This window comes from Microtus oregoni, unplaced genomic scaffold (assembly GCF_018167655.1).
Source record: "Microtus oregoni isolate MIOR12 unplaced genomic scaffold, Mior012 000018F_ref0000195, whole genome shotgun sequence".
Taxonomy (NCBI): domain Eukaryota; kingdom Metazoa; phylum Chordata; class Mammalia; order Rodentia; family Cricetidae; genus Microtus; species Microtus oregoni.
This window is the reverse complement of record NW_024543077.1, coordinates 40,681,676-40,697,107: the sequence shown is the minus strand read 5'-3', so window position 1 is coordinate 40,697,107 and position 15,432 is coordinate 40,681,676. Positions and strand designations below refer to the sequence as shown.

General features: G+C 41.1%; 1 protein-coding gene across 1 annotated transcript in view; it reads right to left on the bottom strand.

The window, feature by feature from the left end:
- The window catches only part of LOC121458877 (protein FAM117B-like), a 51,310-nt gene that overhangs the window by 10,761 nt on the left and 25,117 nt on the right, over positions 1 to 15,432 (bottom strand). Inside the window, exons 2-5 of the mRNA XM_041668233.1 lie at positions 8,273 to 8,424; positions 6,677 to 6,769; positions 5,382 to 5,495; positions 775 to 918 (exon numbers count right to left, since the gene is read on the bottom strand). Of these exons, the coding sequence (XP_041524167.1) occupies positions 775 to 918; positions 5,382 to 5,495; positions 6,677 to 6,769; positions 8,273 to 8,424 (503 nt within the window). The remainder of the gene's footprint in view (positions 1 to 774; positions 919 to 5,381; positions 5,496 to 6,676; positions 6,770 to 8,272; positions 8,425 to 15,432) is intronic.

The window sequence follows — 15,432 nt, the reverse complement described above, 5'->3', positions numbered from 1 at the left end:
TTGTTGTTGTTGTTTTTTTGTTGTTTTTTTTTTTTTTCGAGACAGGGTTTCTCTGTGGCTTTGGAGCCTGTCCTGGAACTAGCTCTTGTAGACCAGGCTGGCCTCGAACTCACAGAGATCCACCTGCCTCTGCCTCCCGAGTGTTGGGATTAAAGGTGTGCGCCACCACCGCCCAGCTACCTTTATTATCTTTCTTTTCTTCTAACTCCACTTTTGCTGGGTGGCTGGCACCTGGAGCACTCTCATCCCCTCTTCTGGCTCTACACTCTATTTGCCTTCCTCCTATCTATTCTCCTTGCCTGGCAGCCCCACCTATCCTTTCTCCTGTCTAGCTATTGGCTGTTCAGCTCTTTATTAGACCAATCAGGTGCTTTAGACAGGCAAAGTAACACAGCTTCAGAGTCAGACAAATGCAACATAAAAGAATGTAATATATCTTTACACAGTTAAAATAGTTTTCTGCAATAGTGAAGTATTTCTTCAAACTAATTCCCTCCTCACTAAAGAACAGATGCTGGGATAAATACATTCTAATACTTTTTTTTTTAAGTTTAAATATCAATTTTTCTGTGTGAAATGGCCAAGTAGATTATTTCTAAGTGCACTTCATGAAGATGCAGACTAGCAATCAAACCAGAGAGTCACGACAATCAGGGAGCAGAAAGGCTTCTTACAAACAGTTTGCCCACCCTCCATAAAAGTGTAGCAAAAATGGCACCTGTCTCAGTGCTCTGGTGCTCACAGTGGGCCCCTCTGAGGATGAAGACTACTTACAACAAGCTGCTCTTCCTTCTCCCCGGTTTCCTTAATTATGATCTCGATCTCCTGGTTCAGTCCTTCCACGCTGTTCCGGAACCGAGAGCCTGTCGACTTGGTGATGGGGCCGGCGGGAGTAAGCGTGCTCTTTGGAGCAGGAGCCTAAGCAAGGGTGAAGAGGGACAAAGAATTTTCAAGGGGCCATAACTCAGAATCAAGTGCAGACAACTCCCACAGACCTCCAGAACTTGAAAGCAACCAGATTTGCATCTTAGGATATATGAGATGTCTTTCGAGCTCAAACCCCCCAGGCAGCGAAGACCGACTCTCAAGAGATTTGCCCACACCTGTCATACACTAGAAAGGCCATTATGAAAATGGCAAATACTGCAATAACATCAACCTCAGAAACACTTTCATGGGCCAGTGAGGTGGCTGAGTGTAAAGGTGCTCGCCACCAAGCCTGACAAGGAAGTTTAACTCCCAGGATACGCAAGGCAGAGCCCCTTCCAGAATCTGTCCATACAATAGGAGGATATAACTGCAAACAACTTTCTTTACACCAATACTGTATAGGCTTTAATATGTTCTGCTCAGGAAACAAATAAAATTCAAGTTGGGCGGTGGTGGCGCATGCCTTTAATCCCAGCACTCGGGAGGCAGAGGCAGGTGGATCTCTGGGAGTTTGAGGCCAGCCTGGTCTACAAGAGCTAGTTCTAGGACAGCCAGGGCTACACAGAGACTCCTGTCTTTAAAAACCAATAAACAAATAAATAAAATTTTCTTTTCTATGAAATTCATTTCTGATTTTCTCTTACTAGTAGTATTTTCATTGTCACAGTGTAACTTTTTAAAAAATAGGTAACATTAAATAATTACAGAATATTAAATAATTTAAAATATTGCCTAGCATCCTAACAAGATGCTCAAAATAGAACACAGTGCAGAGTTCCTGGGGGTATCTTCCGAGTTCCCGACAGCGATGTGTCTGACAGGGAGCTGGCCAAAGAGACAAACGCTAGCAGGTCTCCAGTCATTCACCTCATTGACACAAACTTAGCATGAGGTTTTATTTCTTATCTTTTACTTCTGATCATCTTTAACATAAACAACAAAACAAAACAAAACAAACAGAGTACAAGAATCCTTGGGAAACAGGAAATCTACGTTCAAGTGGCTCCTAGCCACTTATTCTTCCCACCAAACAGTACTCCTTGGATCCTCAGGAACAGAACTACAAAAAAACAGCTTGGGAGACATATTTTCTTATTGTGATTAAAAAAGTAAATGAAACAAATCTTCTAATTAGTGGCTTCTGCTGTTGTGTTCTGGGAGCCACAGCTAACCCAGAACTGCACTGTGGCCCTGCTTCTTCGACCCACTCTCAGCTGTGGCTCTTGTAGGTCTCCCATCTGTTGGGAGCAGCGAGACCTCAGATCCTGAATTTCTTGTTTTCCCCTGATCTGAGTGCCTACAGCTGCTCTGAGCACGAGACCTTCAGGAGTTCTGATGGCAGGAGAGTGGTTTCTGGTGGGTTTGGCTGGGGCGTGGCTATCTCTATATCAAGGATGACCCATGTCGCTGTCTCTCTGTCTATGTGTGTCTGTATTTTAACCTCCAGCACCCATGCCCGAAGCTCGCGAACTGGGTGCCAGAGCGCAGACACGGGGGTGCGGTGCGCGGTACCCATCCATTCTGACTCGCTTCCCACCCCTGTCTGATGGTCTCATACATTCATACAATGAATTTTAGAGGTTCTCACGCCACCCCCATTTTCTCCTCTCACCCACTCCCCTCTCCACTGCAACCCTTTCTACTCAGCAAGTCCCCATCCCCGAATCCATGTTTTCTTTTGTGTATGACCCACAGTTTATTAATCAGTGGCCACACCACTCAAGGAAATGCTGCCCCTTCCTCCCATCACCATTATTGCCAATAGAGCCTCAGTGAGGTATGGGGGCCTCATGGGCCCCTCCACGCTGATAACGAAATGTTGATGGGCAACAGCCTCACGCAGGCTTTCTGCTGAGAACCAGTGTAGTGAGTTCCGAAGCCAAGACCTATGCCATGCCCAGAAGGTAACTTTTTGGTAGACGTGACCCTGACTTAAATTGTACTTCAGAGGCTAAAATTGGCTTCATCTTTTATTCATCTCTCATCATTACCTATTTAGCAGCCATCAGTCAGCAAACATAAAAACTCAGAACCTCATGTCAGAATGTCTAGGTTAGAACCCAAACTTGTCCCGTAAGCTCTCTCAGGGTCTCAATTTCCTAGTCTATGACCAGGTTCACGTTACTCACATTACGAGTTCTTTAATGATTTCCCGACTTGCGTGTTTGTCTTCTCCTGAGCCATCATACCATGCCCTCCAAGCCTACAATGGTCACTACAAAACGCGCCTGAGATCATGAGCTTTATTCCAACACTAGAAAACATGTTCCCTGGTACAGGAGAACAAAGCCACTGTGCTAATAACGAGTCTGAAACCTTCCAGGCTTCCTGGTCTACCTCTCCCAATCTTTTGCTGCTACCCCTACTGTGGCCATGACTTTATCTACCTCTGAAGATGGGCTAACTCCAACCAGACAACACGTTCTCTAAGACGCCTTTCAGAAGGACTCACCGTCAGTTCAGAGAGAGACCCTGGCACGGTGACTTCATCCTGTCAGCATTATGATGAACTATTTACTTACATCCCTTCAAAATGAGATTATTTCTTTACTGCCATTTTTCCTAATGAGTACTACAATGCCAACAAATTTAATAAACTGTTCGGAAGTTTGAATGGCTTCAATTATTTTTTTTCCTCTAGAGAAAGAACCTACCTCAGCAACACCGTATCAATAACTTAATATGTTTATAGTCTGAGAGTTTCAATTAAACAACATTATGAGCAATAGAACAGTCAGGATTTGCCTGATTTGGGGTTAGCTAATACACAAGACAAGTATTTTATTTGTTAAGTATAAAAACTCAAGCTAGATAAATTTTCTTTTTTGGTTTATATGGGTGTGGCTTTTTGAGACAAGGTCTCACTATGTAACCCTGGGTGGTCTGGAACTCCCTAGACAGCCTGGCTGTCTTCCACCTCAGATATCCTCTTGCCTCCTGAGTGCTGGAATTAAAGGCATGCACCACCAAACTCATCTTTTTTCTTTAATAGTGTGTGTGTCGGGTGTGCACGTACATGCACCACTCACGAGTGAAGAGCAGAGAGAACTTACAGAGAGTCAATTGTCTTCTTCTACCATGTGAGCTCTGTAACTAAATATGGGTGTTTTCAGGCTTGGAAGCATGCTGTACTCTGAGCCATTTTACAAGACTAAGCTTGGTAACTTTTATTAAGAAAAATCAACTTTTAGTTGGATGGTGGTGGTACACTTCATTGAACCCAGCACTCAGGAGGCAGAGGTGGGAGGATCTCAGAGTTCAATGCCAGCCTGGTCTACAGAGCGAGTTCCAGGACAGCAAGGACTAAATTAGAGAGACCCTGTCTCCCAGAAAAAAAAAAAAATTATGATTTTGTTATTGTTGTTGCTTTTTGGTTTTTAGGAGAAACTCTTGCTACATATAACTGTCTCAGCCTCCCCAAATACTAAGATTACAGGTTTCTGTCAGTATACCTAGCTAAAATTTTTCACATTAATAAAATGGTATTCTTTTGAGAAAGGGTTTCTCTGTAGAGCTTTGGAGCCTGTCCTGGAACTAGCTCTTGTAGACCAGGCTGGCCTCGAACTCACAGAGATCCACCTGTCTCTGCCTCCCGAGTGCTGGGATTAAAGGTGTGCACCACCACCGCCCGGCTTAATAAAATGGTATTCAAAAATCACTTCAAAGCCCGATCACCTCTTATAATGCACCATTTAATTTGGTAAAATTCAATCTTAACCCTAAATTGACCTGGAAAGAAAATACAATCGGGAATACAGAGCAGTCTTACTTTTAAAGAAATTAACAGTTATTCGAGTTAATTAGAAAGGATGAGAACAGTAAAATCATGAGTTTCTAGCCCTTTGAATGGAAAGATGGTGATTTTCCGTTACTATTCCAATGACGACAGTTATTCCATATTAACGTTTATATCTTTGTTGACAGTTAACATTTCAGATTCTCACAAACAATAACATCCAATAATACTTCTATTTTTTAAGATTTACTTTGTAATTAATTGTGTATTTGTACATCTGTGTGTGTCTGTGCATGTGAATACAGATGCCTAGGAAGAGGGTAAGAATTGGATTCCCCAGAGCTGGAGATATAAGTTGGGCATTCTTCTGCTAGAGTAATAAATTCTATTTAACTACAACCCCCTCAATCACGTTTTTTAAGTATAGTATTATACTTGGGAAAAACCTACTAGGAGCTAGAATCAAACTATAGGTTTACAACATTCAAAATATTTCAAAAAATATTCCTTTACTCATTTTCTATTGCATACAACCTATATAAACTAATAATCATGAGAATTTATCAACTCAAAATAGAAAACTTTTTTATATAAAGGACCAAACTGTAATTTAGGCTTTCTGTATCAGTCTCTGTCATTACTACTCACATGGCTTTGGACATTCTGCCCTAAACAATTGGAAACCACTTACAAGAAAAGCCATTTCTTTCCTTACCTGGCTCTGATTAATAGCTGCATGGTTGCCGTGGAATGGAGACTGCCTCTCTTTATCTCGATGATGACGACTGCTGTGTTTGCTTCTCTGCAATTGCTGGCGTAATTTTGCAATCTGAAAAGAAGGAAAACAGGCAGAATCAAAAGTGTTTTCCATACCAAATAAACACATTCTTGCTTAATAAGAACCAGTAAAATTCACCCTTAACACTTTGAAATTTTAAACCATATTACAAAATCTAATTGAATATATATATTCACACATACATGTATATATTTCCTTTAAAGAGAAACGGAAGTGTACTCAACACTGTTCTTAATCTTGAAGCTTCTCAAGTACTAAAGAGTTTTCTAAATTGTGCTTAGAAATAACTTATTCCCTTGTTGCCTTTACCATTTATCAACTTTTATTTAGATTTCTTTATTGAGTTTCAAAAATGTTTTGTTTTGTTTTTTGAGATAGAATTTCTCTGTGTAACTGCTATGGCTGTCCCGGAACTCGCTCTACTGTAGACCAGGTTGGTCCCAAACTCAGCTGGGATTAAAGGAAGAAGGCTCCACCACTCGACGAGTTTCAAACCAATACAAAAATTAACTGATATTTACAAATCAAGTCAAGGGTGTTAGTTTCAGTAAGAACTGTCCTCCACAGGTTCATGTGCTTGAACTCTTGGTCCCACCAGATGATGCTGTCTGAGGAGAAGGGAACCTTTTGGAGGTGAGCCTTCCTGGAGGAAATACATCACTGGGGGAGGCTTTGAACTTACTCCACCACTTTCTATCCTCTCGGCTTTCTATGTTTTGATGAAATATGAAGCCTGTTCCTGCTTCCATTTTCATCCTCTCCCTCTCCTCCCTCTCTTTCACCTTAAGCCCAGAAAATCCTTTAAAAAAAACTAACAAAAAAAAGCTGCTTTTGGTCAATTCTGAAATTCCTCTTGAAAACCCTGTAGGTCTTGCCATTTTGGAGGGCTATGTAAGTCCCACTTTTCTCTATGGTCAATGCTATATTCCCAAACCCTGCTTAGGAGAGAGAGCCCTGTCTGACAGAAAATAACACTTGCTTATTTGACCAAGGAATCTGGGTGTGAGTCTTTACTCTCATTTGATGGGGCCGCTCAAAACAACTGTACAGCAAGAGGTTTGGTCAAAGACCTATCTCAAAAGGTCGAGTGACACAGATCTCTGGTCTCCACATGTTCATGCACAGACACACATACACCCTTCACACATGAGCACGGACACATGTGTGCCCTCCCTGGCCAGGAGAGGAACTGGCCACAGGACACTGCTGACCTCTTTAAGCTGCTCTGTGCTGCCCCAGGACGCTGAGCGCTTATGAGACCCTTTCTTCTTCTCGGCATATTCTTCAGCCCACGCACTCTCGGTCTATGTAGAGGGGAGAGAAAAGTTACTTTAATAAGAAGTAGTTAACAATATAGCATCGGGACTTTATTCTGTTAAATAATGTAGCTAAAGTCAGAAGTATTATTAGAACAAATTTTAGTCTTTTAACATTTTATTGTTTATGTGTATAATGTTTTGCCTGCATGCATGTATGTACACCTTGTGTGCCTATAGATGACTGAGAGCCACCATGCGGGTGCAAGAGAAATGATCTTGAGCACTGAGCCACTTCTCCAGCACATTTCAAATGCCACAAGCTCTCCAAAGGTGCCTTAGCACTAGCTAATTATAAATACTTTAACCTCCCTTTCATGTCCATTATTAATATGGTGTAGGCTGTTAGCAGAGTATAGAGAGGAACGGTAGCAGTAGTTAGTATTCCTGTGCTCTCAGGCGAGGTGTGGGAGCACAGACTTTTAATCCCAGCACCAGGTTAAGGTTATGGCTTTGGGGTCAAGTTTATTTCTAAGACTTTTCTGCTTCCTAGCCTTGAGAACCTATGTACCTTATATAACTTCTCACTGTCATAGTTTCTTTATCTTCAAAATTAACAGGAAGCCAGGCGGTGGTGGCGCACGCCTTTAATCCCAGCACTTGGGAGGCAGAGGCAGGCGGATCTCTGTGAGTTCGAGGCCAGCCTGGTCTACAAGAGTGCCAGGATAGGCTCCAAAACCACAGAGAAACCCTGTCTCGAAAAACCAAAAAAAAAAACAACAGGAATCTTTTCTTTCCCTCCAGACAAATCTATGTAGTCTTTAAAAAAGGATTATACAAATATTTAATTAATTACAATGTGGTAATACTATAAAAAGAAACTCCAAACTAGCATGCAATCATGAAAAGCCTGCACATTATTGAACTTCAATTCTTTAACTATGAATATGAATCATTATATGAATGAACTTTCTAAAATTCCTTTAATTAATCAGTTTTATAAATGTAAAAGTATGGAACTTCCATTTCTGAGACGTTTACACTCATGGATCCGTTAGCAATGGGGCCTGTGATGGAACTTATGAAGGTGCACTGCCGACGACCTGTGTTTCAAGCTCAGAGCTCATGTAACGGGGAAAGGGAGAACTGACTCCATACACACTCTATGGCAAAGGCATGCAGACACACAATAATTAAAGAGTACTAGTGATATAATACAATTTCCCAGTATATGAAGTTTTTGACACAAAAATGTTAAATACTATGCAGAGTAAACCTACTATTACAAATATTCAAACCCAAATTCCAGATATGAAAATATTGTAAAATTCTACCCTAACTTCTAAGTAACAAATGGGTAAAAGTACACCCACCATTACCTATCTGTAAGGGAATTACTTCTGAAACCTTCTTGAAAAGTACATTCCATTCCAAGGAAACACAATTCAGGAGAGTATCTGGAAGCTCAGCCAGGGAACCTGAACCTCAGAAACACTTCTGAGGAAATTCTGATGTGCCTAAGAGTAGATAGAACAAGTAAAAGAAACCTACCTGTGTGGCTTTGTCCCTCATGCAGGGTGCTGCTTGCCCACGACTATCTCGGGGCCAGTGCCCAGCAAGATAAGGAGCAGCAAGCGTATCCAGGGAGGAAGTGCGCCGGATAATACTGGAGGGGCTTGAGGAAGGTGGGCGAGTTTTGTCACCTAGGTATAAAGCAAAAGTATTTACTTAAAAAAAAAAAAAGTTTAGGAGGAAAAGAAGAAACTAAGTGTTACATTTTATAAAAGTAAACAAACAGGAACAAGCTAATATGCAAAGCCCAGGCTCAGGCCAAAACCCTACCACAAAAACAGAAGGAACAGGTATTGATAACACAACTCACAGTTGACTCCAAATCGCTATATACTATAATTTCATTTATGGGGTATGCTCTAAAATAGGAAAATGCTCTTAGATCAGAACCTTTACCCTTCAGCCTAGCATTTTTCTTTAGCAGCGAACTGCTGAGCAGTACGCTTTGTAAAACGCGGGGATATTTTGTTTGTGGTCTAACAAATGAAGCTTGCCTGAAGAACAGAGTGCGCAGCCAAGTCGCTAGCAGCCAAGTCGCTAGTCTGCCAGAGGCCGGGCAGTGGTGGCGCAAACCTTTAATCCCAGCACTAGAGTGGTGGAAACAGGCTGGGCAGAGAGAAGAATGAATTACGGGAGGAGACAGGAGCTCAGGGCATCCAGGCTGAGGACTTGCAGAGAGAGCTTAGCCCATTCAGTCTGAGGATTCGGTAGAGGTAAGAAGTCTTTCTAGTGGCTAGCTGCTCTGAATCTCTAATGTTTCCGGGTTTACCCCTAAATCTGACTCCAGGTTTTTCTTACTAAGACCAATTAGAATTCAAGATACAGTAAAAAAGGCATTTACCCAACAGCAGCTACTAATTCAGAGATCTTAAAATCAGAATCGAACCAAAACACTAGATGACAATATGAGAATTAGGGTGAGGGTGACTGGAATGAAGAAAAGCACGGGATTCAGCCTGGAGAGCTGAACTCTTGTCACCGGCTCTCAAAGTAAGCACGTGCCAATATTCAGCTTCAAACGCTACTTCATGGTCAATCTCCCCCAATGCTTGTTGGCCCCAACAACTCAGCTGCTTTTATCTCCTGAACGCCCTTGACCATGGTGTGACCAAAGCTAGGGTTTCTTCAGGATCATAAGGCTCTCTCCATAACCAGAGCGAGAAGGCAGACCAAAGAATGACATCACAGGTGCTAATGGGAAGGAGCACTACAGAAGGAAGACATTAACTACTAAAAGAGGAAAGAGAAGGAAAGCATATCACTTTAAGATGTAAATACAAAGCAATCAGAGTATCAAAGGGATTATAGAAATCCAGCCCCAATTTAATCATTAAACCCTTTTTCTTCACATCTGTGTATCATTTATGCATCACCAGTTAAGCAGGCGTTCTCCCCATCTGAAAAACCATGGTAGGCATGGGGCGGAGGGACAAGAGAGTGGGAGTGGGGGTTGCCTAGTAGACAGCTACCTGCTGTAATATTAAGATCTGAATTGAGGTTTCTTAGGTTCTTTCCACAAATACACATTCCTGGACCCTAAGCTAAAACTACCAAATCGAAATCTCTAGGGAGTGAGCCTAGAAGTTTTCTACAGAACTGATTATTTTCCTGGTACCCAATAAAATCTTTCTCAAAGACACCAATTTCAAGCCGGGCAGTGGTGGCGCGCACCTTTAATCCTAGCACTCGAGAGGCAGAGGCAGGCGGATCTCTGGGAGTTCGAGGCCAGCCTGGTCTACAAGAGCTAGTTCCAGGACAGGAACCAAAAGCTACAGAGAAACCCTGTCTCAAAAAAAAAAAAAAAAGACACCAATTTCAACCTCTGGCCTCCGCATGCATGTGTGGGCACTCACACATACACACACACACTTTTTGTTTTTTTTTGGTTGTTGTTTTTGGTTTTTTTTTGTTTGTTTGTTTGTTTTGTTTTTCGAGACAGGGTTTCTCTGTAGCTCTGAAGCCTGTCCTGGAACTCCCTTTGTAGACCAGGCTGGCCTCAAACTCACAGAGATCCACCTGCCTCTGCCTCCTGAGTGCTGGGATTAAAGGCGTGCGCCACCACTGCCCGGCCACACACACGCACACTCTTAAACATGTACAAATGCATTCACTATACACACCAGAAGAAACCGCACTCACTGTTCTTATTTTTGGGGGGGAAGGAAGTCAGGTAAGTGTAAGCATGGTTAATTTATGCTTAAGTTTAATTCTAACATGGGCTTTATTTTATTTTTTTCTTTTTGCTATGATATTGCCCAAGCAGGCCTCAACTTCTGGTTCAAGCTACCCTCCTCCGGCTTCAGCTTCTCAACTATTGAGATCAATGATGCAGGTCAAACTCAGGCTAAAAAACAGTAAGTAAAGGGCTAGTGAGGTAGATGGCTGTCGGTAAAGCACTTGCCATTCAGTATGAAGACCTGAGTTCCATCACCACGTAAAAAACTGGTATGGTAGCGTGTGCGTGTAATCCCACTGCTACAAAGGAGACAGGAAGAATTTTGTGGAGTGCTGGCCCCAAGCTAGCCAAACAATGGGTTCCAGGTTCAGTGAGAGACATGGTCTCAGAAAATAAGTTGAGAGTAACTAAGAATAACTCCCTATATGCACTTATGTGCGTGTGTACACATACAAACAGGCACAAAGAAGACTGTATGAACAATATTATCATTCTAGATTTACATAATGGCCAGCACCTTGCTCTTCTTAAGGCCATGTATGTGTGAGAATACTAAGTATAAAAGTTTAGTTACCGGGGGCTGGAGAGATGGCTCAGAGGGTAAGAGCACTGACTGCTCTTCCAAAGGTCCTGAGTTCAATTCCCAACAACCACATGGTGGCTCACAACCATCTGTAATGAGGTCTGGTGCCCTCTGCTGGCCTGCAGGCATACACACAGAATACTGTATGAATAATAAATAAATAAATAAATATTTAAAAAAAAGGTTTAGTTACCAGACTCATATCCACTAACAAAACATGACTATATATAACACAGCAGCTGCGTTGGTGCTTGTCCCAAGAGGTACTTCAACACATATGTCTCATATAATAATTTGCTTTCACAAAGGCAACTATTTCATTAAAGCAATGCCTGTTGTAAAAAGCTATCAGAGAAACCTGGTCTCAAAAAAGAAAAACAAAAAACAAAACAAAAAAAAAACCAAAAGAACTATCCCTATCTCTCCATGTACCTACAGCTTCTTCATACAGCATGTTTTGATTTAACAGAATAGAAATGTCAAATTCATAAATTCAAGAAAATGTGTACCCGATTTACTGTGAGAAATGAAAAGCAATATACATGATCATACATGTTCTAACTAAATAATCACCACCTGGGATAGCTGCAAGACAGCCGTCTCATTGGGGACAAAAAGAACATCCACAATTAAGCAAACCTGTGCATATTCGTGGAAAGTTGAACAGGTAAAGTTGTCTGGCACACTTCACCAACAACAACGGTCACTGCTTCAGTTCCTGTTAGAACATTAATCAAACAAACCTCACAAATGGGCCTGATTTCATGTCAAGGACTTCCGATTGCCCAAGAAGTAACCTCTACCAACCCCACCCTCAGACTGTTGGGACTATTATTTTTATAATGACTCAGAGAAAGGAAGAGTTACATACAGTCCCAAGTAAAATCCTAAACGTTTCCTTGTGGCCAAAGAGATGACTCAGCCTGTAAAGGCGCTTGCTACCAAGTCTAATGATCTGAGTTTGATCCCAAGTCCCCACAAGGTAGAAGGCAAGAATTGACTCCCATCTGTCCTCTGACTGACATGCACGCATGCACGCGCGCGCGCGCGCACACACACACACACACGTAAAGAAATACAATGAAAAAAACTAACTTTAAAAGGGGCTGGAGAGGTGGCTCAGTAGTTAAAAGCACATCCTGGACCTCTGGCGTCTCTAACTCTGGCTCTAGGAGGATCTGGACCCTCAGGAATCTGCACATATGTGTGTGCACAGACCCCACACAGACACACAAATTTATATATATAATGATAAAGATATAACTTCCTCACACACAAATATATATATATATAATGATAAAAATAAATCTTCCTCACACAGACACACAAATATATACATAAGATAAAATGATAAAAATAAATCTTCCTTTAAAACTTTAAAAATATTGAACATTTTCTGTAGAACCCCACCCCTTCCCTTAAACCACACATTTTCTAAAGCCTATGGTGCAATGGTCAACCTGGAAAACAGAGTAAGTCGCAGCCTGCTCACAACAGTTTATACCCCTACCCTGGCATTATTCTCTTTCAATCCAAGTTTTGAAAACTGACAAATTTATTGCCTTAATTAATTATGAAGAGGTTGGTGGGGAGGGAATCTCAAAGATCCCCAGCCTCAGTGAACAAAGGCTGTATTTATAAGAAGTCCGAGGAAGAGCCCCTGATAGCTGACAGATTATGACCTGGCAGATTATCTTCAGTCTCAATCCCTCTAGAATCTTGTCAACAGCAGTCTCCAGTGTGTGCCAAGTCTCCAGGTCTGTTTTTCTCTGCTTAGATCACCCTCATATCCCTTTCTTTAGTTTGGCTAATTTATGAAGTCATTCCTCTAGAAATTTTCCTTCAACAGCTGCCCATACCCAAGAAACAAAAGCTCCCCACTCCCATGTGCTGAGGCAGAAGTGAGTCAAGGAAAAAGTCCCGTGCTTCTTAAACAGAGCAACAGAGTAAAAAGCAAGTCTGCTTCGTTCCACTGTTAAGATACCTGATATATAAAAGCGTCTCTGTAAATGGCCAACAGGGGAAACATTAATGTCCTTAGTTATGAGGAAAAATCATCACTTATCCCAAATGTGGCAGATTTGATATGCAGAGAAGAAAATGTCTTCTGGTGTGTCTTCTATTAACAGGTATGTGCAATAAATTCAGACACTTTTCTGCTCAAAGTAAATCCAAACAATGGCTCAAACATGCTTAACTTGTTCTTTAAAAAACAAAGTCTATGAAAAGACTATGCACAGCAAGTCGTAACACTGAAATTTTCAATCAATGCCTTGAGCTCTGGAATTCAGAGCTCCAACTCCCAGTTCCAGACAAACTGGTTCTCTGTAAACGTCAATGACACTAGCAGAGCATCTGAAATCTTGACCGCTAGATATTCCTTTGTACAAGGTCTGTGGCCCTTGCTATGTTGTGTTATATCTGCATACCTGTAGAACTTCTATTATCCACAAAATCAACAAGTAGAAAAGGTAGATATTGGGAAAGGGAGGAAACTTTTCAAGTGTAAAAATGAAAAGACTGTAAGCAAACCTAACAAAGTCCACCCTACTCCCACAAATTTTCAAAAGGCCATCCTCTAGTGATAGCTCAGTAGTTTCTGCTCTTCCAGAGGATCTGGGTTCAATTCCCAGCAACCACAAGGTGGCTCACAAGCACCTTTACCTCCAGTCCCAGAGGACCCAATGCCCTCTTCTGACCTCTCTCTACAAGTGGCACACATAACAAACATGCTGGATCTAGGACTGAACCCCTAATATAGGGCATTTGGGGGATCACACAGCAGAAATGATCCTCTTTCTCCTTAGTGATATTCTTAAAGTCTGTTCTTTCCTTCCTTTGACAGGGTCCTGTAGTTCTGGCTGCCTTCAAACTCACTAACAGTGGCTGGCCTTGAGCTGTGTCACCCTCAGGCCTCCAGCTACTGAGAGCTAGGATAGCAAGTGTGCATCACCACACACTGAAATGTTTACACCAACCAATGCAATCACACCGATCTACCATCTTGCTATTTATTTCTTCCCTGTCCCAACCGTCTGTTCTTTCTCCCCTTTTCCAAACTTTGACTAGTTAAACATCTACAGACACACTAACTATATTTTTCTTTTAAGTTTTGCTCAATTATTCTAAGGGCTTTTAACCATATGCACATTTACCGTATCATAGCATGTCTTCAAATTAGGTTATACCATTTTACATACAACTTAAGACTATTTCCACTACTGCTTCTGTCCTTTGTATCATTGTGGTCACAGATCTTATGCATACATTATAGAGCCACAGTGTGTTATAATTCTGTAATAAAGCAATCATCCTGTAAAGAAATCAAATAATAATAAAAATGTGTTTATCTCACTCGTCTGCTGCCTCTGGTGCCGTCGATTCCTTTGTAAAGGTAAGTTTCCATCTGATATCATTTCCCTTCCCCACAAAGAGCCACCTTTACTCCCGGTAGGACAATTTCCCATATATGGAAAGTACATATAGCCTTTAAAGGACATTTTGGCTGTGTGTGGTAATTGGTTTTACAATTTACCTCCTACCATTTCAAAATATTCCATTCTGTTTTCTGCCTTACTTTGGTTTTGCCAAGAAATCTTTCTTCTTTTGTTGTTCCTCAATAACATTTTCTCAGCTATTTTTATCCAACACAACTTCTCAGTTGTTTGGTTACAATCTGCCTTAAATAATCTCCTATGAGTTTATTCTTCTCAGGATTAACTGAACTTCAACCAATTAGGTTAGATTTTTATAAAGGTGAAAATTTTCAACAGTCTTTTTTAAGATTCTCTTTTCTCCACCTTTATTTCTGGAAGTACAATTCCATCTATATTGTTGGAGTCTTTATTCTGTGTTTTTTAGGTAGTTTCTATCATTATGCTTTCAAGTTCAATGATTTCTAAAATCAGTCCCCACAAAGTTGTCCTGAGATCCACACACATGGCCACACACAAAATCTTCTCATATTCTCTCGCTCACACACACACACAAACCCTAAATAAAACTTGCCAATTTCACTTATTTCTTGGATTCTACCATCTCTTCATTACAGTTCACATATTCTTGCATTGAATAAATTGCTTTATTAGATTCCAGATACTATGACAATGTTCAAGTACTTGGATTTTTCTATCGTCCTTTGAAAATTATTGGGCTTTATTTTGAAAGTCAGTTACAAAATCTATAGATCAACTTGATCCTTTAAAGCTTGTTTTGATCTTACTTTAAGAAAAAAAAAATAATGAGAATAACCCTTTCTCTAGAATTTAGCCCTACTATCAAGGCATGATCCTTCTAGAGACTCTACTAAACATGTGAAAGATCAAAATATCACTCTGTCTGGCCAGTGTTTAAACACGTTCTGTTTAAAAACTGTTCTCG